General features: G+C 36.7%; 1 protein-coding gene across 1 annotated transcript in view; it reads left to right on the top strand.

The window, feature by feature from the left end:
- LOC107732476 (platelet endothelial aggregation receptor 1-like) overlaps nt 1-25,035 on the top strand; it is a 33,691-nt gene extending 8,656 nt beyond the window's left edge. Inside the window, exons 2-23 of the mRNA XM_016543821.1 lie at nt 8,749-8,859; nt 9,500-9,604; nt 10,121-10,221; nt 10,341-10,433; nt 15,144-15,268; nt 15,461-15,582; nt 16,583-16,691; nt 16,778-16,914; nt 18,692-18,904; nt 19,394-19,568; nt 19,653-19,773; nt 19,977-20,140; nt 20,486-20,588; nt 21,338-21,484; nt 21,580-21,711; nt 22,082-22,210; nt 22,784-22,909; nt 23,033-23,242; nt 23,382-23,491; nt 24,277-24,403; nt 24,514-24,576; nt 24,661-25,035. Coding sequence (XP_016399307.1) covers nt 8,753-8,859; nt 9,500-9,604; nt 10,121-10,221; nt 10,341-10,433; nt 15,144-15,268; nt 15,461-15,582; nt 16,583-16,691; nt 16,778-16,914; nt 18,692-18,904; nt 19,394-19,568; nt 19,653-19,773; nt 19,977-20,140; nt 20,486-20,588; nt 21,338-21,484; nt 21,580-21,711; nt 22,082-22,210; nt 22,784-22,909; nt 23,033-23,242; nt 23,382-23,491; nt 24,277-24,403; nt 24,514-24,576; nt 24,661-25,001 — 3,060 coding nt within the window. The 5' untranslated portion in view covers nt 8,749-8,752 and the 3' untranslated portion in view covers nt 25,002-25,035. The remainder of the gene's footprint in view (nt 1-8,748; nt 8,860-9,499; nt 9,605-10,120; nt 10,222-10,340; nt 10,434-15,143; nt 15,269-15,460; nt 15,583-16,582; nt 16,692-16,777; nt 16,915-18,691; nt 18,905-19,393; nt 19,569-19,652; nt 19,774-19,976; nt 20,141-20,485; nt 20,589-21,337; nt 21,485-21,579; nt 21,712-22,081; nt 22,211-22,783; nt 22,910-23,032; nt 23,243-23,381; nt 23,492-24,276; nt 24,404-24,513; nt 24,577-24,660) is intronic.
- Nucleotides 25,036-26,308: the final 1,273 nt, after the last annotated feature.

The raw sequence follows: 26,308 nt of genomic DNA, 5'->3' as shown, positions 1-26,308 counted from the left end.
ATATATATATATATATATATATATATAAACCTGTGTTTGTATAGAAATGTGTTTTGTTTGTTTGGCCACCACGTGTCTTAGGCCTAGTGAAGCCACAGTCATGTAGTCTGTGGTTATATGGTCTACAATGTCTAGCAGGAACCAGCTGTCAAACTGTGAGGTCCCCCACAAGGCCTCAGGAGCTCTCGACTCCATGCCTTTAAATGGCAGAAAACTTAACACCACTTAAAACACTCATGCTGAAATATCACAACAGACAAAGCCAAAAATAAAGCCTCATCTGTCCATTTTTGGTCGCACTGACTACACCGCTTTAAAACGCCTTTATTCACAAAACACACCCTGATGAGAAACTTTTTCTGTTTATAGGCGACTGTTGTCTTCTCTGACTCTTCAAAACATGCATCAGCATGTGATGACAGCGGCCTTATCGTAGTATCTGTGCGACTGTAGTTTCCTCCAGTCATGCTGATATAGCGAGTATGACATAAGCCAGCTGGGCACAAACCCACCTTGGGACTAGAATCGGTTGCCACTCACCAACAAAAAAACACACAAGGTCAAGTTTGCTTCCGAGATACATGAAGCGGATGCAGGGGTGTGGTTGCTGATGGATATCTGGAATCGGGCTCTTCGATGCATGCGGAGCGGTCAGGTCGGTCTTGGCCGTGCGAGTGTAGAAGAGTGGTGTCTTGACCCCAGAGAGATGGCGGGTGTTAAGAGAGAGCGATAAAGGAGGAAGGGCCCCCACATATCCTGTTTTTCTCTTTTTAGAGGAGCTGCAGACCGGCCGCAGAGCAGAGCATGACATAAGCTTCTGTTCCATAGCCAAACCCAATGAGGCCAGACACTGTAAACACTTTGTAAACCTGTTTGAATTTTGTCTTTGAAGCACAAAAGGAAGAAATGTGTGCTTTTCTATGCAAATACTGTGGGACTGGAGCTTTCTAAAAGAACACAATTTCAAAGAATATAAAAGAATCAATGCCGTAAATAACTTAATGCTGTAAATACCTTAAATTTGGGTCTGCTCTCTCAAAGCTTTTATATGGTTTCAGAACAGGGATTATAATTTTTTTTTTTTTGTCAAGGACCACCTTCTAGCCTTTCATCAGTAATCTCACAAACCCCCTTCAAAAAAGTGTGACCATATTTTGACACTCTTTTTTGATACCGTTTTGGATGTAAATGATTAAATTGACAGACATTTGCAAGTTTTGTTTCCTACAAAGGATTGTAATTACATATCCACCTCATTGATTGCTCTTTTGTTTTATGTCTTATAAAATGCCCCGTTACTATTTTGATGTGAGAAACTGCTGCAAACGATTCAGTGCATGAGTCAGAATGAATCAAACTGACCCATTTGACCAATCAAAAGAGTGATTCATTCACGAGCCTAGCGTCGCAAGTTCTGATTCTAAACAGCTGATCGAAAACCCACGTATGTATACTTGAGACACACACACGCACTTTATATAGACAAAATACTTTTTTACAAAAAAAATAGCATTTTCATAATAAAATGTAATAAAAAACACTAGAAACAGAAAGGTCTTTAAATGTAATACATAAATACAAAAGCACTTGATGGTTATTTTAGGAGGCGTGTTTAGTCATTCAGATTTTCTTTCTCAAGCAGTTCTTTACAGTGGTGTTTATATGGTTTCCATCACAATTACTTGGGCAACAGCATGTGAAAGCTGGTAAAGGGGGGTTTTAGCTTAGGGTTGGCAGACAGCAACCAACATGTCACTTCATCTGCTAAGAGTGTTTGGGCTTGAGACCTCTGTTACTCATACTGTGAAGAACAGTATTACAAATCCATCTGTGCTGTGAACAGCCATTCCCCTCGAAGCTCTGTGTTTTCTGTTAAAAGTAAAAACAGGAACGTATTGCTGTTTGCAGAAAGGAACGAATTGTGCTGTGTTTGTGGCATATTCTAACAGCAATGCAAAAACTGAGAGCTTGAGGCAGAAAGACAAACTTTGGGGAGAAATTAGTGTCTGTGAAAACTGAACAGTGTTCAGAGTGTTCACCTCAAAGTTCAGAGTTAAACATTCCAGCTATTCCTATACATCAAAAGTGAAGATGCTTCTGTTGTTCTCTCACTATAAAGAATGATTAGGAGAAAATGTACAGTGTGTATTTGTAATTATTTGTTTTTTGAAAAGAACATCATTAATGTAAAGTACTAAATCAAATATTCCATTACACAGTTAGGTGAATAATTGAATAATGACAGATAAATCAAATAACAGTATCCCAGGCAAAGAAATAAATCTGAATTACACGATATAATGCTATGAATTATATACAGAACAATTTTCAATATAAGGGATGTCTTAATAACAATAAACTATGAGTTCAGATTTAATCATCAATTGGTCTATAGGTTATGGTAATTAATGAAGATATTTAAAATATAAATCTAATGAATTGAAATAATAAATAATAATATTTAAATGATATATTATGAGTTTGTATATAAAATAATTATAATTATTTTTATAATTAAATTTAACAATTATAAAATAATTTCTGTAATTAGTTACTAAATTAATTTAAAACACTTTTCAATTTAAAATAAAAACAATATTTTTAACCTACAAATCTAAATGAATTGTCTTTGCAAAGTCACATTTCAACTGCAATGTATCCATTGTCACTTGAGATGCATCAGAACGGACTCTAGCTGCCCGTTTTTTGTGGTTTTCCAGTGTAATTATGGCTTGTATGGCCCATAAGTGAATATTCTGGCGGTTTAGACCCGGTCCCTATATGACGCCTTCCCACAATCCCACCAAACTCTGCTCTTCCTGTGTGGCTGTAATGTTTTTTTATGAGGTAGGTAATGTGCGTAAATAAAATTGCACCAAGCTGTATAAAACAGCCAGCTCAAATCATGAAGCGTTTGGCCTGAGAATTATTTTTCTAGCAGAGACATAAACATATGATTTTACAGTATGAATCTGCAACACAAAATACTCATAGTGAGTCAGGGGGTTTGCCAAACCCAAGCGTTTACCATAGAAATACACATCACCACAGCCTTTGAGATTAGTGTAGCATTAAACATGGAAAAACGTTTAAACATGGGTACAATATTGCACTGACTCACTAACCCCTGGTTTACTGATGAAGGGTTCACTACCCCTCACCCCCATACTTAAAGACACATAGACACACACTATGTGGCGCTACACTGAACCCAGACCATAACCAGCTAAACACTCTGTGGTGCGGAGGCTGAGAGTGTTTTGAAATTCAGCCCCAGATGTTTTATATTATGGGGTTTTTATGCCAGTTTACCGTAACTTAGATTTACTGGTTTAATTGGAGTTAGAGTGTCTGAGCCAGGACTGGGGTTTTGGTCAGATGACAGTCAGCTCTGCGTTATTCCTTTACCTCATCTCTCTGTCTCTTTCTGGCAAGGTAAACAACGGTGTGGCAAATAACATACATCCGTACTGCCAGAACAGGAGCGGGTCAGCGACAGTACCGTTGTTATAATAGACAGCAGCAACCCTTCGCTCACTCTCAGACTGTTGAGATGTTTTTATGAGGTTGAATGTGATTGAAACTGAGTTTGACTTTGGTTTGAGTGGTTACTGCAGTCATGAACTCGGTTTCCTTCTGGCTTTGAATTAATGTGTACTAGCTCGAACAACAATCAATAATTTACAGTCAGGCTATTATGTAAGGGATAATGCATGGCTAGGTGTGCATAAAACTATTTTAATGCACAACATTGAGGCATAGATCCACTCAATGCGAAGGTATGCATTAAAATAATTTATGCCGCTTATATCATTGTCACTTGCGAGCACGGACAAGTTAAACTGTCATTGATGTTTGCTGAGCAAACTTATGATTAGAATAAGGGTGTGAGACCGCCAAAGTGTTTTTCTTGAGCCTAGTGCATTTTTCAATTGTTTTCAATGGAAGCGGTTTTTTGTGTTCGGCACAGAGTGTTGAAAAATGTTAAACTTTGTGGAAAATGCAGTGTTTATCACTGTCACTTTCTATCCAGTTGTCTAGTCGCAGTGGAGGAGGGGCGGGACAAATAACACACCAACAAACTGTCACATCCTACTTGTACTACAATGGAGAAGAAGTTAATATTTCTCGTCTCTGAGTATTCATGTCTGTACCAGATACCACCAATACTGATATGAAAAATAATGCTTAGAAAAAAATGTCATTAGTGAGAGAGTAAGACGGGAGTGTGAGTTATAATGATATATAATGATCAGAGTTAATTTTTTGATAATGACAGGCTGACTGTATAATATCCTACTTATTATTCATTACCAAATAAATAAAAAAATATTGGTTTGACTATTATTGGTGATTAGTTTTAAAGTATAATGTTTACTGGTCATTATACAATGTACAAAATATTTTTTGAAGTTGTAAATAAAGATTATTGGAGTATGTTTTATCAGAAAATACTATTCAAAAATGTCATGTTTAATTCAACGTGTTACTTGCAGTTTCTTTGTAATTGTCTGTGAAATTTACTAGCAATTTCCGATTGAAAACAGTTTCAAAGTAAATCCTGCACTCAATTTTTAAGTGTACGAAACTGACCCATCAAGTACTCCAGAGAGCAATAAACTGTTCTGCTTGTGTACAACAAACTATTCCAATTAAATCTAATGAAATGTAAAAATTGCAATGTCAAATAAACTGCAACAATAAATTGTGTGTATGAACACACGCTTTGAGGAGCAGGCATGCGGTATGACCTCACTCACAGATAAGCTTCAGCTGGCCGTGTTCCCAAAGATCTGGTTACTGTTGTGTTGCCACTATCCTTTTTTAAAACGGAAGGGCCAAATACACTGGCTTTCCGAATGGCCATGAATTTGTGTTCAGTCCTGCATCTTCCAAGTTCTGATGTCAGTTTTGGATGCTCTCTGGAGGGGCGTAGAGGTTTATGTGTTATTTTTACGAATAATACACAAATCTGATTCTTCGTTGAAGTGGATTTCTAACAGCGGATTTAGAAAGACATGTTGACTGTTTAAGAGCTTATTTTTCTCATTTTCCAGCCTTTCCCCAATATACTTCATAGCAGATTTGGCAGTTTCAGTATATGTGCTTCTTTGCTTGAATGACCGCGTGTTAGTTGGATCCTGCCAGGATATCTGCTCTTTGCTACATTTGTCAGTGGTCTGTGGAATTGGAGGAGAACTGAAATGATTATTATGAGATGTTATATTAGAGACTATTTATGCATGCGGAGAGCTATTATGCAACCTTTCTCCCCCCTCTCTCTCTCTCCTTTTTTGTTTCCCTGTCTTTCTGGCTGTCTTTTTTGATGGCTCATTTTTCTTTTCTTCTTATTTTCCTTTCCCTCTGTTCCAAATAATGACTAATATTTTCTCCTTAAATTAGCATGCAGCCTCAAGCAGTCGTGGAGAGGGACAGGAAAGGAAATAAGAAAATCTGATCAATGCCATGTACCTCTGGGTATAATAACCCCATGCACCAGCATTAAAACCTAAAGAGTTTTTAATCTAAATTTAATTCACTCTAATCAAAGTTGAAATAGACCTACGAGAAACATTTTTTTTATTTTTTATTAGTGTTCCTAAAGTAGTTTGCAAAAAGTGCACAAGGTACTCTTAGGCTAGTTTCATGCTCACCTGACCTCAATCGGAAACATTTCATCACTAAATGGAGATGCTAAATAGATCAGAATTAAGGTATCTTGAGAGGCTTTTCTAAAATTTGGACTATTTTTAACTTGACAGTTTCTTAAAACCACAGTGCACACTGCAGGATGTTCAAAAACAGCATGAGATGCAACACTATGGCCAAAGCAAAGCTCCACACGAAAGAGCCATTAGCTCCTATAATGAAACATTCAAGAGGCATATTACTTTTTTAGTTGAGAAAGAAATAGTAAGAGCACTAGCTATGCTGTTCTTGAATTCAACTATTTGAGAAGTCTCTAAAACCTAAGGTATAGACCCAGAAACAATTACCTTTCATGTCAAATCGGATGTAACAGACAAATGACTCGTGATACATTGAGCAAAATTCAGTTGTGAAATCTGTGATGGCTCTGAACGATTCGCTTACTGAGTCTGATTCAAACCACTAATTCACAGGCAAGTTTGAGGCTGTTTGTGAATCTTTTTCACTGGCTCGTTAAATAAAACCAGTTCATGAGAGCTCATTTTCAGGTATCACGTCTCATGCTTTGTTTGTTGTACAATAATAAGATACCAACGCACACACAGTTTTCCCAGTTGTCTAGATTTTAAATTATTGTCATATCAAATAAAACAGTTAAAACCATGGAAATTCAATCACAGTATCCAACTGCATGAAAAGCTTATATCTTGTGTGAATGATAATCCTGTGAATTGACTTTGGACTCTTCCCGAGCATGAGGACTGCACTTTACTGAACCAGCCAGAAAGAGATGACTACATGTGTTTTCATTCATTTTCCATTCTGCTCTTATCTTCACCCAGGAGCAGCCTTTTGGGGCCTTTTAAATGACAGAATGTCTTTGGTTTGGGTGATCAGAACACTCTCACTCACGCTACTACTCAGATGTGGAGCGTTTGACATTTGTGAGTGGGTCCTCTAAAAATAACCTGCCGTATGGTACTCATTTTTAATGTGGCACCAATCCTTGGTGTCAGATGCAAACAAAATGTTGATGAAAGAAATCCTGCACTCTCTCTCCCCTTCTCGTTTGTGCCGTGTAATGCGTCCTCCACATAATTTGTCCACATGAAAGCAGGCGAGTGCGGGCACCGCATCTGTTCGGCTCATTAAAATCAGCTCATGGTTTAATACTGCACCTTTTAAAGCCCTGCAGCCCTGCAACAGTTTAGCAAGAGCGATCAGACTCACTTGGATCTTACATGGAACTAACTCCAGGCTCAAATGGACAACATTACAAAAAAAATCTAGTTGCCATTGGTGCCAAAATTAGTTTTCCTGCAAGCAGCAACGAACGAACAGTGCCATGATGTCTGATTTGTGAACTGGTTCTTTTTAACAAGTCACTCAAAAAAAGATTTGCGATATACTCACTCGTTAGTTACCAGGTTGAATCAGTCAGTGAAACATTATTGAGGTCATAACAAAAAGTCAGGAACCATTACTGTGATGTATATTTTAAAATTTGTATAATTATAATTATAGATAAATATAATTATATAAAATATATTTATGTTTTTTTAAATATTATTGGTTATTGTTTACTATAATGAAATGTAATTGTAATGTTGAATCAACCGTAAAGGAAACTTATTTCGGGAGTAAGACCAATTCCAGATGTTTTTAAATTCACTTTTTGTTACATCCTCCTAGATGGAGATATAGCATCTGCTTTCTGAGCTAAAAAAATAATATTTTTATATTAACGTTGCATGTGTCATAAACTTATTGTGATGGATTTTGTACTGAGGTAGCACTTGAACAGTCAGCATCCTTGCACAAGCCAAGTATCCTGCTAGAGATGTACACAATTTCCAAAAAAAATCCATCTGCTCCAGCATAAAACTGTTGTTTACTTAGATGTAAATGCAATTAATGCAGCCTCAGGTTCAGATTTAAACCACTTGTTTGTCACAGACTCTCTGTCGTGGTGCGCTGCTCATTAAATATGCTCCTAGTTTCTCAGCTCACAGGAATCCTAATGTGGTCTCAAACACTTTTTCTAACAAAGCCCTGGGGAAAAAAAACAAAAACAAAGAACAGGGATAATATACTCCACCCCAGTAAGGGGACCTATAAAATCCTATAGCTCTTAATGAAAACCTGACATCTACCCACAATAATCTGGTCTCTTTAGTTCTGTTTGTGTCTAGTTTGATTTAGGATTTGCATGTGGTGATGAACTGACTTTTCATATGACTTTTTCAGAGGTTTCAGTGTTATTGCACAAAGTTTGCGTTTCTTTATTCATTCTCAAACCAAACAGGCAGTGATGATTTGTGATTCAATATAATTTCAGATAGTTTCTTTCACTCAAAAGGTCTACTAGACCAGGGGTTTTAACATTTTTTTGATGCCACAGACCCCCAGAAATGATGTTCCCCTTGGGAGCAACCCCCTTCCTAAAATATAAAGACACCTACTGTATATATTTTAATGTATGGTCATTTAATCTGTGAATAAAACATTAGAAAAAGAATATGTAAAATATTATCTGGAAAATATAAAAGTTAGAAATGTGTCTATTAATAAAACAAAATAATATTATTAATATTAATACCCTGTACTATACAAAAAAAGTTTATATTATAGTTTATATACTTTATGTTTGCTCAATATATAGTACTTTACTTATAAGACAGAACACCATGTTTTCGTTCCACATGATTTTTGCTAACCTTGCTAGACACAATAGTAATTCCAATAGGTGTCCAGACAGGGAAGACCTCTGTTAACACTGACACTGAAGGAATAGACTCCTTATAGTGCCAGTACGTATCCTGAGATTGCTCTGAAGACTGTGTGTGTCCTGTGTATGTGTGTGTGTGAAAGCATGTGCTCATAAAGTTACTGTTAGTTTCCGAAATCCTCACCATGGGAGGCTTGTCTCTCCCTTTCCTACGGAATGCCTAAAGCATCCTCATAAATAAAACCAGATGGCTTCAATATGTCTTAAAATGGAAGGAGAGTTTTGCATTGGCCTTGCAGTGTCACATCAACAGTTGTGATAGGCAGAGTTTTAGTGTTTTATAAGTTAGTTGACTGTTTTTCTCTTTACAGCAGGATGAAGACGGCGGAGATCTGTGTGGTCCTGTTTGTCTTGGGCTGTGTGTGTGAACTGTCATTGTCTTTGGACCCCCGAGATCCAAATGTTTGCAGCTTATGGGAAAGGTAAGAATAATCTGCTCCAATATAGAGCACAGAAAGCCAGTGCCAATAGAGATGATCTGCTCCAATGCATGCTGGCAACCAAAACTTCTGTTGTAGATCAATGTCTACAATAACAACACTGTAAAAATCCAGTCAAAATGTGAAAATGTAAAACTCAGTCTAAAGGATCTAAATATAGTTGTTAAAACGAGATACCCAAATGTTACCCAAGAAGCAAAATTGCAAAACATATCAAGACCTGTTTCAGACAATATACTTCATGTTTTAAACATTATATTATATTATATTATATAAAAAAATGTCTGTGACCCTATAGGACAAAATGTTTGGAAATGGATGGATGGAAATTTTTACAGCTTTTAAAATGTATTTGTGAATCATTAAACCTTAAAATTTAAATGTAAATATATTTTAAGTCAGAAAGTCTACATTTTTTATGTAGGGAAAAGAATATGTGAGATCCTTTTCCAAGTAATCTCAACCACAGACCTTATTTTACTCATAAATTCAAAACTGTCATTCCAAAAACCCAAAACACTCTACCGGGACATTTCCAGCAATTATTGTGTTGTACATCAAGTTGAATGATGCAAAATAACAAGTGACTGGTGAACATGACAAAATCTTTGTTCTTTTCTAGTTTCACCACTTCAGTGAAGGAATCATATGCTCAACCTTTCGACCAAGTGAAATATGAAGAGACCTGCTTTGAACCCTGGAGCGCTAACAAATGCACCCGGCACAGGTGACATACACTGACAAACATACATGCACTCAAGCATTTGCTCACAGTTACACTGAGCTGACTTATGACTTAGACTGAATTGGCAGTGGAGTCTGAAAATTGCTTTGAATCCAAGTAATTGTGATGCTGGCGTTCACACACGCTCCCTTTAATAATATAGGGAGTGTGTGTGAATGCCAGCATCACAATTACTTGGATACTGGCATGGAAACTCGCTCTCCCTGCCGGTCTTACGGCGGTTCCCAAAGGCCTTTTTAAGTTTAATCTGAAATAAGGCGAATGGGAAGGGTACCGAATGTTTAATACATTTCTAAATATTATATATTTCTGTAAAAAAGGTGCCAAATGTTGATCCAAGACAACTATTGAATCAGAAGTCTCTATATTCCAACAACAGCTGATTTGTGATAATGAAATAATGACTACTGTGTGGTGTACTTGCATTCAGACTGTGTATTTTTCCATGTTTAAAATGAAGGTTATTAAACTCTTTTATTTCTCTCATTCACTCTCCAGGATCATCTATAAAACACTTTATAGGCAGGTGGTGAAAATGGACTATCGTAGGAGGTATCAGTGCTGTCGTGGCTTTTATGAGAGCAGAAATAAATGCGTTCGTGAGTATTAAATTGATGTTTTACCTCTACCTTAATGGTTTTGACCGGTTTGTTTTTGTATTTTGTTTATGTTTCCCTTCCTGCTCTATGTGTGTGTGTGTGTGTGTGTGTGTGTGTAGCACGTTGCACTAAGGAGTGTGTCCATGGCCGCTGTGTAGCACCTGATCGCTGCCAATGTGAGAGCGGCTGGCGTGGAGAAGACTGTTCCAGCTGTGAGTAATGCACCACACTTTCTCTCCTTCTCATTCCGACACGCAAAAACAACCAAAAAGTGCAGCATTTAAAAGCATTATAAGTGCAAAAGCTGACATGAAAGCTGTTTTAAAAATCAGGGAACTTCTTTGCTTTCTTTAAAGATACCTTTTTTATGCTAAATTCTAATTGCATAATGCTTTGTAACAAGCTATGTTAAAAATGAATCCAAGATGGTGGACAGAGGAAGAGCTATGTTGATTGTAATAAGTATATTTAGAATTCATCTAATACCTGAAACTGCACACAGTTTCATAAGGAGAGACATTTCACTAGTGAGTGTTCTGGCTTCATGTGTCGTCATCTGTTAGTGTTGCTGCGCATATTTTTATTGGGCCCCATTTTCACCCTTTTCTTTTTCCTCTTGTTTTCTTTTCCCCCTCTGCTCTCTCTGCATCTGCTCTCTCCTTAACTCTGTTCCTTTTCTTTCTTTTAGTATGTGTATGAATCATCAAAATAAAAATAAGAGTTTGCAACAGCTAAGGTTTCTAAAGCATCTCCATTTTTTTCTCCATTTCTCCACATACAAATTATGCAGTCCTGTGTTATTTTAATATTATTTATATTAGACATTTTTAACTTTTTGATTTTTTAGTTTTCATTTTAGTTTTAGTAATTTTGAGTTTTTTGTGACTTTTTAATATTTAAATTTCATTTATTTTTAATTGTTTTTAGTTTTTGTAATTTCAGTATTTCAATGTAAACTTTTTTCAGTTAGTTGCAAATGCAACATTTTTCATATAATAGTTTTCACATAATATATGTGACCCTGGACCACAAAACCAGTCTTAAGTCGGCTGGGGTATATTTGTAGCAATAGCCAAAAATACATTGAATGGGTCAAAATTATTGATTTTTCTTTTATGCCAAAAATCATTAGGATATTAATTAAAAATCATGTTCCATGAAGATATTTTGTAAATTTCCTACTGTAAATATATCAAAGCTTAATTTTTGATTAGTAATATGCATGGTTTCCCTTCCTGCTCTATGTGTGTGTGTGTGTGTGTGTGTGTGTGTAGCACGTTGCACTAAGGAGTGTGTCCATGGCCGCTGTGTAGCACCTGATCGCTGCCAATGTGAGAGCGGCTGGCGTGGAGAAGACTGTTCCAGCTGTGAGTAATGCACCACACTTTCTCTCCTTCTCATTCCGACACGCAAAAACAACCAAAAAGTGCAGCATTTAAAAGCATTATAAGTGCAAAAGCTGACATGAAAGCTGTTTTAAAAATCAGGGAACTTCTTTGCTTTCTTTAAAGATACCTTTTTTATGCTAAATTCTAATTGCATAATGCTTTGTAACAAGCTATGTTAAAAATGAATCCAAGATGGTGGACAGAGGAAGAGCTATGTTGATTGTAATAAGTATATTTAGAATTCATCTAATACCTGAAACTGCACACAGTTTCATAAGGAGAGACATTTCACTAGTGAGTGTTCTGGCTTCATGTGTCGTCATCTGTTAGTGTTGCTGCGCATATTTTTATTGGGCCCCATTTTCACCCTTTTCTTTTTCCTCTTGTTTTCTTTTCCCCCTCTGCTCTCTCTGCATCTGCTCTCTCCTTAACTCTGTTCCTTTTCTTTCTTTTAGTATGTGTATGAATCATCAAAATAAAAATAAGAGTTTGCAACAGCTAAGGTTTCTAAAGCATCTCCATTTTTTTCTCCATTTCTCCACATACAAATTATGCAGTCCTGTGTTATTTTAATATTATTTATATTAGACATTTTTAACTTTTTGATTTTTTAGTTTTCATTTTAGTTTTAGTAATTTTGAGTTTTTTGTGACTTTTTAATATTTAAATTTCATTTATTTTTAATTGTTTTTAGTTTTTGTAATTTCAGTATTTCAATGTAAACTTTTTTCAGTTAGTTGCAAATGCAACATTTTTCATATAATAGTTTTCACATAATATATGTGACCCTGGACCACAAAACCAGTCTTAAGTCGGCTGGGGTATATTTGTAGCAATAGCCAAACTTCATTTGGACAACTTTAAAGGCAATTTTCTCAATATTTAGATTTTTTTGCACCCTCAGATTTTCAAATAGTTCTCGGTCAAAATATTGTCCTATCCTAACCATCCATACATCAATGGAAAGCTTATTTATTCAGCTTTCAGATGATGTATAAATCTAAATTTTGAAAAAATTTACCCGTATGACTGGTTTTGTGGTCCAGGGTCACACACACACACACACACATATATATACATATATATATATATATATATGAGATTTATCAGATTTATTTAAATTAACAAAAATGATTTCTGATGCAGCCAACTGAACACTTTATAATTTTGGGTTATTATAATAATTGAATGGGTCGTATGATTCTCTTATTTTTTTTTATGTTTGATGTTCTATGAAAACATACTGTAACTTAAAAAAGCCAAAAATAAATAAATAAATAAAAAGCTTTTAATGAAACTAAATGACTAAACAACTCATGACCTTCTGCAACTCTGTGGTGATACACTGACTGTCCAATACATGACCGTCCAGTGTTTACTGTAGTATCTTGGTCTGTAATACTGATATGATTTGTAAAACTGTGGTTTCAGAAGAGTACAATGCCTTACAGGCTCCTAAGTGGAGTTTACATAAATGTAATGGAAACTCAAGGCTCTGGTTCTAGGCAGAAGACCCTTCTCTCTAATTTGGTCCTGCTTTTTGTTTGGTTGGACTGTGAAACCCCATTATTAGCTCGCATTGGCAGGAGGAGGCTTGACACTTCCTGAATGCCTGTGTGTTGGGAGGTTTGTGGGAAATTAGAGAGGTTTGAGGTTTTAAATACACATTTCTTCCACTCTGTCCTGAAAGACCAAAGGCCAAGCTCTATCAAACTGCTATACAACTTCTTGTCTGTTTAAAATGATACAAATAAGATCACTATTATAAAGTAATCATACAAAACAGCCTGCAGAATAAACTAAAAGGTACAGGGTATGCTGCACAAAGCAAAAACATCATTTAGAGTTGGATGTCCATAATGTTCTGCATTTTCGCATTAAAAAGATATTCATGGCTAACTATTTAAGGATGGGCTTCTGGGAAATTGCCTTTTAAGACCTTTAACCTAACAACAGCTTTTCTCTTAGGGACTAGAGAGGAATTTTCCCACATTTAAAAAAGACATTGCATATCTACTGGAAACGTGCTGTTTGATAAAACTACTTATATTTAATTCACTTTCATCTTCAGACAAGATAAACATGTGACTCACATGGACAAAGAGAGTGAAAATGATCTGCTTCATATTCATCGTTTATAATATTCCATCACAAGTTTGTCATTTCAGATGATGCTGATTTATCCTGATGGACTTTAGGGCAAAGGGGCTTGGGAACAGAAAACTGGACTTGTAATGTAGTTCATGGAAGCAGCCTTGAGTTGAAAATCAATCAAGTTCTGAGGCTTCCTCTTGTCTGTTTAAAGTGGTATGAATTAGCTTTTAGAACTATGTCAGCTCAGTGTTTGAATCGAGACAGCTGGTGAGCTCCAGTTCCTTAAGCTTGACATGTGAACGTGGGGTGTTGGAATCATTCACTTCCCCTGCTGTCAAGAGTGTCAGAACCCAGGACTCGAAATCTCTGTCCTGAAGTAGAAGATATTATAGAATAAACCTTTTGCAACATTCTGCAGAATATATAAAAACTATAACAAAAATTTGTGAAAACAGTGACGTCATGCGCATGCGTATGGCGTGTTAAGTCTATAGGTACAGTATGTGAGCAGGCGCATAGTGTTCCTTTTCAAAGTGATATCGCCAACTACTGGCTTGGCATACATAATACAGCAATTGTAGTCTTTTTCGCAGGTCAGTGGGGGATTGTTTTGACAACGTTATCAACTGTAAGCAAAATGTTTCAGAAACACAAAGGAAAACATTTTCCAGTTTGTAGTACATTGTTGTTGTGTATTGTTCTGAAGGATCATGTGACACTAAAGACTTTGCCAGCACAGGAATTAATTACATTTTAAAATATATTAAAGCAGAAAACAGTTATTTTAGATTGTAAATCTAATGACCCCAAACATGAATGGTAGTAAAAATAAAATAAAAAATAAATACATATAATTTTTATACTGTACATGTTCTCCTATCAAAACAGAAAGAAACCATTCAGTACAATGGAATACAGAAGTTAACTAGTATCGTAGAAGCCAAATGAGCTCAGCACCTCACTGATGATTAATGATCTCTTTGAGTTCCTTGACATGCTCTGCATGAGTGTGTGTTTATGGATTCCTCTTCTTAACCCCTAAAGGGTTCGTGTCATCAGTTTAGGTTGTGTCATGACCGAAATCCAATCCCTGTGTGAGCGCTGGCCTGAGCTCTCTCTGAGGTCCGGCCAAACTCCATCTGTAAAATTTCCCATTTGAAACTCATTCCTTCTGTTGAGCTCCGTACAAATTCTCTGGTCAATCACGCTATCAATCTGTTACGCTCTAAATGCCAGGGATGCTCAAGAGAATCTCTGAAGTATTCAGGAATCTCTTAGCGCCGACTTGCTCAAATCACCAAACACAGTCAGACCAACTTAAGACAATAAGAAAACCAGTTTAATCTAAAGAAAAGCTTCTTGTAAATGCATCTGAACAGACTTTTTAATATGTGTGTTTGCTGATTTCTCAGATTTAGCTGAATTTGTGTTTGTGTTTAGCATGTAATGCCCAGCATTGGGGTCCAGGCTGCAGGCAGCGCTGTGAGTGCCAGAACGGGGTAGAGTGTGACGTTATTAAAGGAAGCTGCCAGTGCCCAGCCGGATACACTGGTGAACACTGCCAGGTACAGCCACACCAACAGCCTCTTTATTAAACGACCTGCTTTTATTCAAGTAAAATATATTATGTCTAGATGAAGTATACATTCAAAACTTTACATTACTGTGTGATTTGGGAGATGATATTCAAAAAAGCTAAATTTACAATATATAACAAAGTTTCATTATTTGAATTCAACATATTTTCTTCCTGTCAGGACCCCTGTCCTGCAAAGTCATTCGGTCAGGGCTGTCTGCAGCAGTGCCTGTGTGGAACAGGAGGATCCTGCAATAAAACCACTGGAGAATGTGTGTGCAGAGATGGATTTACTGGAACTCTGTGAGTGCTGGAAGTACCTTAGAATAATAATGTGGCTTCTTACTGCTCTCTGTATATTATGGAAGGATTTCAAATGCTAAATTTACTCTTGTCACATATGCCTATGTATATTTTTACATACCTCACATTATCCTTATTTTAAAGCATTTCGCTGACATTATATACAGTACAGTATGTTGTGTCACGCATGGGCACATATCATATACAGTAAACAGTAGTCTTTCTTATCTTTGCTGCATTTAGTTCAAAAACACAGTCAAAGGAAATTTCATTTGACTGTCTTAGTACTGGAAAACAACACTATTTTAGTATTATTTATATGCTATTATAGTATTTATCAGGTTTTTAAAATTTATTTTCATTTTAATTCTCATTTAAGTTTTAGTAATTTAGTTATGTACGTATGCCATTTTTATTAGTTCTTCATTTGTTAGATTTCTGTTTAGTTTTAATTCAGTTTTCCAGATTTCCATTTTAGTTTTAGTAGTACTTCATCTTAAATGTATGCAGTTTTTTACATTTAATTTTTTTGTATAATATTTTTACATTTTATTTTATTGCAATTACTGAAAGCGGTTTTGGTTAACAATAACAACACTGTTGAAAAAAACTTCAAGCATATGCTATTTCATGTATTAATTTGACAATTAATATTCAGATTGAATTTTCTTTCCATTACAAATTAAATGACCAGCATACCAATTTGAATGAAAAGTTGAATTGAAAAAATGATTTCAGAAATCATCTGAATCTGACCTTTTGTACAAAGGAGTTCACATGGTCACTATAACAAATGTACTTATTTGTTTAGTGACCAAAAAAAGTGTGTATCTGAAATCTTCCTTAATTCCTTCATTTTACTCCATAAAGTTTTGCAGTTTTACATTTTTACAATCCTAAAACATTATCATTGTTTGTCCAGGTTTGAATTGAATTTTGAATCAGATTTTCACTGTGCACCTCACTACTGTATATGGTGTGACATGTCTCTGTCGCTCAGGTGCGAGGAGCCGTGCATGAGGCCGAGCCGATGTCCTGTACGCTGCCCGTGTCAGAATGGAGGCATCTGCCAGGGGAGAGGGGTGTGTTTGTGTCCACCTGGCTGGATGGTGAGAAATCTGTGTACTGGTTGTGTTTTTTTGTTTTTTTTCTTAGTTGAACGTCCATTTTTAGCCTCTCTCTCTCTCTGCTTCAGGGTGCAGTGTGTACTGAGAGGTGTCCACCAGGCCGTTTTGGTCCAAACTGTGCTAAAGAATGTTTGTGTCATAATGGAGGCCACTGTGATCCAGAAAAAGGCCAATGTCAGTGTGATGCAGGCTACACTGGAGACAGGTCTGCATAATTTTAATATTTGCATTTTGCATGATTTTTTCCCTACTAGCTGCAGTCCTATCAGAACAGACCTGACACTTGTTTTTGGGTCACAACCCACCAGTTAAGAAACTGTGCTAAATGACAACCAGAGCCGGCCCAAGGCAAAACCGTGGCCACCAGGGGGCCCCCAAGAGTACATGAAACAAAAGCAATATTAAATATTTAAATTATTTATATGTATCATCTTATTATTTCAATAGCGACGCAACATGCAGGCACAATAGCGCTGTATGACAGATGTATGACCTTTATTTAGTTTTTCCTTCTTTATTCAAAATATCCACAAACTTGTTAACTAATCTAAATCATGAACTATATGATACAGCCTATTCTGATTGTCAAATATGTGTAAATTAATTTGTTTTGTCTTTTAAACAACATTAATGACCATGTTAGTTGATCTATAATGCGCGCTGGATGCTGTAGTGTGGATCTGTCGAATTTACATCACCTAAATTCACCCATTTCTCCCGAAATACATGAAAGTAAGTGGCCAGTGAACTGGGAGACAACAGAGTAAACGTTATGGTTACCTACACAATGTGTATTTGATAGGAATAAAATATTAATTGAAAGGTTTATTATTGACGCTTTCCATAGAAATCAGTGTGTATTTAACAAACTATAAATTTCTTTTTTTGCTAGTACTTAATTGAAATGTCTATTTAAATGTCCGAAATCTTAAAATAAATTAAATAAAGCGGTTGAAAACACTGAACAGTATGAAAAGCACTGAGCGCGTCTTTCTGTGGCTCAGCGCCAGCTAAAGCGCGGCACGTCAAAGGGTTAAAGTCGATCGCATTTCGGGGGTGGAGGGGGTACAAATTGAACCTGTGGTGGGAGGGGCCTGGCTGACTAGTTAATTAGCATAGCCTAGGTAGGGTATCTTCTTGTTTTAGGGAAGTTCATGTTTGATTAAACATCCGTAAATAGCCTTGACATCATAATATAGGCCTATTATAATATTTTACTTAGCTAGTTTTTGATTAAAGTTTTTGTCTTCTGTGTAAAAATAACTTTCCTGTCTATATATTTTTGTAATAAAAATAAGCTTCTGTTTCATAAACTTGGTGCTGATAACAGCTTAACATTTTTTACCTTAGCCTACCATTGGGGTCTTGCTATATTCCAATATCACTATGCCTCAGTTAGCTAGTTATAGATTAAGAGTTGTTGTTTTAGATGTGTGTTTAATAATTTATGTTGTTAAAATAACATTCTGTTCCGTAAATGCATTGTCACCTGGTTTATTTAGCTACTTTTCAGTACACCACATTAAGTACGCCACTTAGCACTGTAAGACTTTGAATGTTAAAGTGCAAATTAACACCTGACCACTCTTATGGGTTTGCTACCGTTACAATTAAAAATCGTAGAAGGGTAAAAACATAACAGGCAGACATTGGTATGATGTAAGCAACACAGCTACAACAAATAGAATCGATAATGGGTGTGTGAATAATCAAGCATTGACCATAATCAGTCGTATTGGCGGCACTGAGGGGTCCCCATGTAAAATTCTGCTTAGGGCCCCATAAAGGCTTGGGCCGGCCCTGATGACAACTTATTGGTTGTACAGTAGTTGGTCATTCAAAGTATTTGGTAGGTATGGATTTGTAGCTCTAGAAAATCTTGAAAAAGTCGGAAATCCACAGAAAGCCTCTGATAATTATTTGAGCAGCATGGTTATACTGTATGATTCCCTCTTGAGTGAGCACACATGTCTCTTGTGAAGGTGTAACTTGGAGTGTCCAGTGGGCACGTACGGTGTGGACTGTAAGGGTGTGTGTGACTGTGCTAACGGAGCACGGTGTTTTAACATCCACGGTGGGTGTCTGTGTGAGCCGGGGTTTAAAGGTCCACGCTGTGATCACAGGATGTGTACTGATGGGACCTACGGCATGCACTGTGAACACCACTGCCTCTGCAACTCACAAAACACTCTCAGGTGTGCTGTTACTGATGATCACTAAATTTGATTTGCCACAGACTGAACACAACTACTACTAGAAAATTACACGCATTTTGTTCTCAGAACCAGTGTTACTTTAGTATGATTTATGTACTATTATAGTTTTTATTAATATTTTGAATTTTATTTTATTTTAATTTAATGTTTTTGTTTTAATTTTATTTGTAGTAATTTTGTTATATTTACTAGTTTAGTTTTTTCTAAACGGTTTTAATTTTTTATCAAAGTTTAATTTTCAGTTAGTAAATTTCAGTTGTTGAATAATTTCATTGAATAATTTGAATAGTTTTAGTTAACGCAAACAACACTGCTGAGAACAAAGACAAACTATTTGTGTTGACCAATTAGTTCTATCAATCAATTGATCATTCTATTAACCAAATGCTGTTTGATAACAAAAATGATCAGCTTGAGTCATTTTCCCACGTTTCACTGTATGTATTGATTGTGTCATGGATATTACAGCTGTCATCCTCTGAAGGGGGAGTGTACCTGTCAGCCTGGGTGGGCGGGGCTATACTGTAATGAAACCTGTGCTCATGGTTACTATGGCAATGGTTGCTTGGAGCCCTGCGTCTGTGTGAATGGAGGGGTGTGTGACACGGTGACAGGCGAGTGCCACTGTGCGCCCGGATACACGGTGAATGGACAGACACAATCACAAACAAAATAACTTCCTCAATACCACGTAATATTCCACATTAATATTCCTGTGTGTATGTAGGGACTACACTGCGAGAAGCTTTGTGAGGATGGTTTCTATGGGAAGGGCTGCTTGTCTCCTTGTACCTGTGTAAACTCTATAGCCTGCTCTCCCATCGATGGAACATGTTTCTGTAAAGAAGGTAAGTTCTGGTCAATGAATCCAGAGCATCAGTGAGTCAGTAAACAAGTCAAGGACAAATGAACAGACAAACTGAAGGGGACAATGCTATAAAATACTGTTTACTAATGCTCTTTCGATAAAAAATATTATAAATAAACTACCTACATTATTTATTTATAGAACAGTGTCACCCCAACAGTGTTTTTGTGTGTGCGTGTTTAGGGTGGAGAGGACTTGACTGTTCTATTGCATGTTCAGAGGACACATGGGGTTCTGGCTGCAACTTCACATGTCAGTGTGCAAATGGAGCATCCTGCCACCCTGCCGATGGTTCTTGCAAGTGCACCGCAGGGTGGAGAGGAGCTTCCTGTGACGAGCCCTGTCCAGTAAGTCTTTATCATACAGTGCACATATTTGATTTATAATAACCAGTTCAGAGATACAGGCAATTCATCTTTAGTCACACTTTTTCCTCCTGTGAACTGAATTTGACATCTGTGTTGTTGTCTGTTCAGCATTTCTGTCTCCCAAATCATCTGCAGTAATTTGATACCATCAGCAAAAATTATTAACCTGATGAAAAATGCATAAAGCTCTTTTGCTTAGAGTACATGTTGCATGGCCAACATTCAAATTAAAGTAGTAATTATGTTAGAGCTGTATAATCTCACTGGGCAGAGTCAGAGTTACTTGATCGTTCTGAATCAATATTTCCATTCTGGAATAAACAGATCGGGACATTCGGTCCAGGCTGTCAACACAAATGTGACTGTCTGCATGATGAAGGATGTGAGAGTGTTACAGGCCAGTGTCTGTGTTTACCGGGCTGGACAGGTAGGACTTCATTTGCATTTGTAAGGCCTATTGTATATACCACCGAATAAATAATATGCAAAACATGCAGTGATAAATGCTTAAAGCAGTAGCAGCTTCTGGCTGATCAAATAATGAGTGAAGCAGGTGATGTTAAAAATCACAATTGATAAGCAGTCACTCAGGAAATGGAAGGATGAGCCAAGTGCATTGCATTATGGGATACAGTATTCTGTGCAGTATGCACTGGTCTAAATCAGCAAATGTGGTATGTCAAGTTCACATGCCTACATAAAATTTCCATACTGTGAATGGTTTACATATTGCATACTACAAAAATAGTACGAGTAGTGTGCCATTCTATGCACATTTAATTATTCCTCTCTATTGATATCACCCATAATGCAATGAAGACCTTTATTTTATATTATATTATATTAATCCCCTCATTTCTGTTGAGATTGACTTGCTTTATATGTTTGGTATCCTAGTGGTGCGCATGTACATATAATAATAGTAATTTTGAAATCTCTACAGTATGTACACCAGTCAGAGAATCATAAAAATATATCTGCGACCCAAAAAGAGTTATTAAAGTTTTTATAGAAGATGGATTAAATCAGGTTAAAGTCTCGTTTATAATCAGAAAATTAAGACAAAATGAAGTGTGAAACTGATGAAACTTTGCTTCTTTTCAAGTTAACAAAATAGGGCACTAGACCTCTAACAGCACATGACAGTTTAGGCAACTCATCCGATTTCTTCTGCAGGTCTACGCTGTACACAGCAGTGTCCAGAGGGAATGTGGGGCCTTCAGTGCAACCAGACCTGCTCCTGCCTCAACAGTGCCACCTGTCAGGCACATACGGGAACCTGCCTGTGCAAACCCGGATTCTGGGGAGATCAGTGTCAACACAGTGAGTAAATATGTACCTGTGCATCCATCGACATCTTTGAGAGCTCAGGTCACATTAAAGCTGGTTTAGACCGTGTTCTCTTTTTTTCTTTGTAGTGTGCAGTGCTGGAATGTTTGGAGAGAGGTGCAGCCGTCAATGTCCACTATGTGTACATGCCTCCTCCTGTCATCACATAACAGGCGATTGTTTGTGTCTGCCTGGATATACTGGACACCTGTGTGAACAAGGTTAGATACAAACAAGAACAAACTTACTTGGTCATGCAAAAAAAAAAAAAAAGCCATTATTTACTCACCCTCATGTCATTTTTAGCAGTTATTTTCCATACAATGACTGTTCATAGTGACCACAACTTTCAAGGGCAAAAAAACACTAAAAGCACCATCAAAGTTGTCCATGAAGTCATTATTTACTGAAAAATAACAGCATACACGTTTGGAACAACATGAACGTGAGTAAATAATGACAGAATTTTCCTTTTTGTGTGAATTATCTCTTTAAACCTGTAACGTCCATAGCAGCAAATTGTCTACAGTATAATCCTCTATTTTAAGGCTTGCATAAATCCTTTAATTGCTGTTTTTGTTTGATCTCTAGCCTGCCCCATCGGTCGGTATGGACGCCATTGTAGCAATGTGTGCAGGTGCACCAACAATGCTACATGTCATCACCAGGATGGTTTGTGCCTCTGTCCCGCCGGATGGACTGGACCGGACTGCTCTTTATGTGAGTTTTCTTGTCTATGAGAGACTATTTGATTTCACTGGCTTTATTATCTTATGCAAAGTGACATCAGATGTTACGTTTAGTTTTCTGAGAAATATATCAAAATGAAGTTAGGTAAAACAAGAAAAATGTCTGCCAATGTGGTAAGAAAAATAAACTTGTTTTTCTTTTGAATACAATTTATTTTTATTACCCCACTATTTACCCCGATATTTTTTTTTTTTACCAAAAACCTTACTTAATTTTGATACATTTCTCAGAAAACAAAACATTTTGTATCTTAAGTAAATATATCTTGATTGAAGAATGTTTAGATTTGTACCGGAAAACAAGACAAAAATACAGAGTAAGAAAATTATTGCGTAGTGTGTTGCAATGATTAAGCTGAAGTTGAATATTAAGACTTGTTTCTCCTAGAAAAGACTGTTCGCCAGATTTCCTGGATGTGGTTTCGGAATAAATAACTCGTATTGTAATTCTCATCTGAAAATACATTTTTATTCCTGGATCAGGCTCAATATGTCTGTCACTATACAAGTTCATCAAACATTGGCCAAATGTCTGTCTTTGCAGTGTGTCAGACTGGAACGTTCGGCACTAACTGTGCTCAGACTTGCTCATGTCCCCCCAACCATTCCTGCGATCCTCACACTGGAGACTGTGTGTGTGTACCTGGACCAGGTGAGGACTGCAAACCAGGTATTAAAAGCAGCCTAAAAACCTTTGCTTTTCTGTACGTTTTCTGCATGTTGACAGAATGTTAAACACTGAAATGTTAATGTCTGTCAGTGTGTGTAATGTGAATGGCTGTGTGTTTTTCAGAGAAAGAACTGAGTATGATGGTGCCCGTGTCTCCGGTGGAGAAGGACTCGTTGAGTGCGATCGCAGGAATTGTGGTGCTGGTGATTCTGGTTGTGCTCCTGTTGGCTGTTCTGTTGTTGTATCGGCGCAGACAACAGGACAAACAGAGCAACACTCCTGTTGTGTCTTTCTCTTCAACCCGCACTGTCAGTTCAGAGTATGCTGTGCCAGGTATGAGCCACGGGAGTTTTTGATACTTTCAGTAGTGCCTCAATTAATTTGCACAAATGAAAGACTATGACGAATTGTTATGCTGAAAATCTGATATATTTATAAGCATTTTTATTTGGTATTTGCTTATTTCTTGTAGTTGTTCCGCACAGCTACCATCACTATTACTCAAACCCGAGTTACCACACGCTGTCTCAGAACAGACCTCCACTGCCACACCTGCCCAACAACCAGGACCGAGTCATCAAGGTGAGTAATATCATGGTATTATATGTATAATAACATGGTATATACCATGTTCGGAGTAGCATATTAGCATCCTACTCTTACTATATGAATATTGTGCACAGTATGTAAATTGTTATTAGCCAACTATGAATTTTGTTAGCTATGTCACAAATTGCTTCTGATTTTACTAATTTGTAAGTCACTTCAGATAAAAGCACCTGCTGAATTAATAAATGTAAACACTAAAGTGAAATGTTCAGTGTATCCCAGAATGTAGTCTATTAATTCAACCTTGCATCTGCAATGTAATGAATTTTATGATAAAAAGTCGATTAGTAAAAATGAGATAAAAAGTGTATGTTAAAATTGAGATCAAATTCAAATTTATGAATACAAATCTCATACTTTTCCACTTTTTATCTCTTTATAAGACTTATGTCATAAATTCTACTTTTTAATATTATAATTATGAATTGTCATAACTATGATTTACCAAAGCATGTTTTTCTTATGTGGTGGAAATGCACTTCTATAAGAAATTGACTTCCATAACAATTGGATATTCTTTACTTTAAACAATTATTTATGCATAACCCTCTAATAAACAGTAGGTGGGCTGTGCAGTAAGTAAATTAATTGATTACATATTTAAGTTTTATTACTCATTTCTGTTTTTGGAGCAGAGAAACAGATTATACTTAATTAATTATTTTTGTATTGATTTATTTTTTTAACTTTAAGTATACAAAACCAGAATTTTGCACATATAACAGAAACGACTTCCTTTGTGTCTCATGCTTTGACAGAACACCAACAATCATCTGTTCTGCAGTCTGAAGAACATGGAGAGGGAGAGGAGAGGTCTGTTTGCGGCTGAGACTAATGCAACTCTTCCTCCAGGCTGGAAACACCAGGAGCCACCTAAAGATCCAGGTAATGGATACTGGGAAACAGTTTCATCATATGACCACACTATATTTTTAGTTTGTTCTGTGCTGTGCGGTTGTCCGAGTAAATTGGATGGGGTCTTATTGTGTTTGCAGGGGCTTTTGGCATTGATCGAAGTTACAGCCATAGTGCTACTCTCGGGAAGCACTACAACAAAGGTAGGTACAACAAAGTCCCCCACATATTATTCTTCTATATGTTCTTCTATCTTAGTTGTGTCTAACATGCTGTGGTGGTTGCAGAGTTGAAAGATTCATGTGTGGCAGTGAGCAGCAGCTCTCTGAACAGCGAGAACCCATATGCCACCATCAAAGATCTGCCTGGCCTGCCACCTTGTCCTCCGGAGAGCAGCTACATGGAGATGAAGTCTGCAGTGCCTTGTGAAAGATCCTACACTGAAATCAGCCCACCAGTATTTGTTCACTGTATTTCAGAACATTTCAGAAGTTCCCTTGGCAACGTTGTGGAGCAGGAACCTCAGAATCATTATGATCTGCCCATCAACAGTCACATTCCTGGGCATTATGATATGCCTCCAGTGCGGAGACCACCCTCTCCATCGCCACGAAGACTGCCCCACTGATCTCCTTAAAGACTTTGGTTCTACTCTAAAATCACTGCCAAATACAAAGTGTGCTTTACAAACTCAGAAATGAAATACCGCCCACCAGAGATTAATGGATGGATGACACCAAAACTGCGCAATACTACCATCTGCTGGACAACATTAACAACCAAGAGATTTCAACAACAACCAAGAGACTTGGTTCACCGATCACAAGTTGCTGTATTAAATCTTAAGTGGGAAAAACTGCAAAAGAACACTGCACATATGCTCATATAAAAGATGTGCAAGTAAAGACATTAATAGGAAATGTCTGGACATTAGGCTAATGGGTTAAATGCTACATATTTTTCTGTTTTAAATGCTATTCATGTTTCTTAACTAGTCTGGTAATCAGGGTGTAAATGACAATATAATTTTTAACTGCTACAGAACAAGTTTTCATGTTTGTAAGATCCAGCATTGGGAACATTTTGCTATGAATGTCAATTGAGTTCAACCATAAGAATTGTAAATAGTGTAAATAAAATCTAAGTTTTCAAGCACAACTTGTCATGAAAATTCTCTAAAATTCTCTCATTTACTCACCCTCATGGCAACCCAGATGAGATTTGTAGAAAAATAATCCATCCGCGGAATGTGCAGGTATGTGGTGTGTAGCTCCTGCAGGATTTTTTTTTTGTAAGGTCGGAGTTTCTTTCTGATACCTCCAGGTTGACGCTTCGAAAACCACGCAAAACGAACACAACTTTAATCCATACGACTGCAGTTGATGAAACAATGTTTTCTGAAGCGAAACTACGTGTATGTGTGTGTGTGTGAGAACTAATATATTCAACTTTTTACAATATAAACCATCACTTCCGGCTAATTGTCAAACACGTCATCGTGAGCTCACGTTTGAGATAAATGTCAGCACGTTGTGAAACGTCATGTATGCGCGTTTTGTGAAACTCTTAATAATCGTAATCGGTAGATAAAGGCCTAAACATTTAACTTTTCATCAATCAATACATACAATACATGGCTTCTTACTGAAAGTCCCGTCATTTGATGGTATTAAAAACAAGACTAAAATAAAATAGCCTAAATTATATAAAAATAAATTATTCAAAAGTTTCCATAAAACATGTTAAATCAAAGTCAAAATCTAAGTCAAATGTTTTGCGTACACGCAAGCACACTCCACACACACACACACACATATTTGGAGAGCAACTGAAAAATTCAGAACTGCTTTATTTTCAACTGAAAAATTCAATGCACAGTTTATAGGTTTCACAATTATGAAATTTCTCACAAAACAGTATAAAGATAAAGACAAT

Source organism: Sinocyclocheilus rhinocerous, unplaced genomic scaffold (genome assembly GCF_001515625.1).
Source record: "Sinocyclocheilus rhinocerous isolate Xijiao unplaced genomic scaffold, SAMN03320098_v1.1 scaffold3081, whole genome shotgun sequence".
NCBI lineage: Eukaryota > Metazoa > Chordata > Actinopteri > Cypriniformes > Cyprinidae > Sinocyclocheilus > Sinocyclocheilus rhinocerous.
Note: the sequence above shows the minus strand (reverse complement) of the source record. Positions and strands in the feature narration are given on the sequence as shown.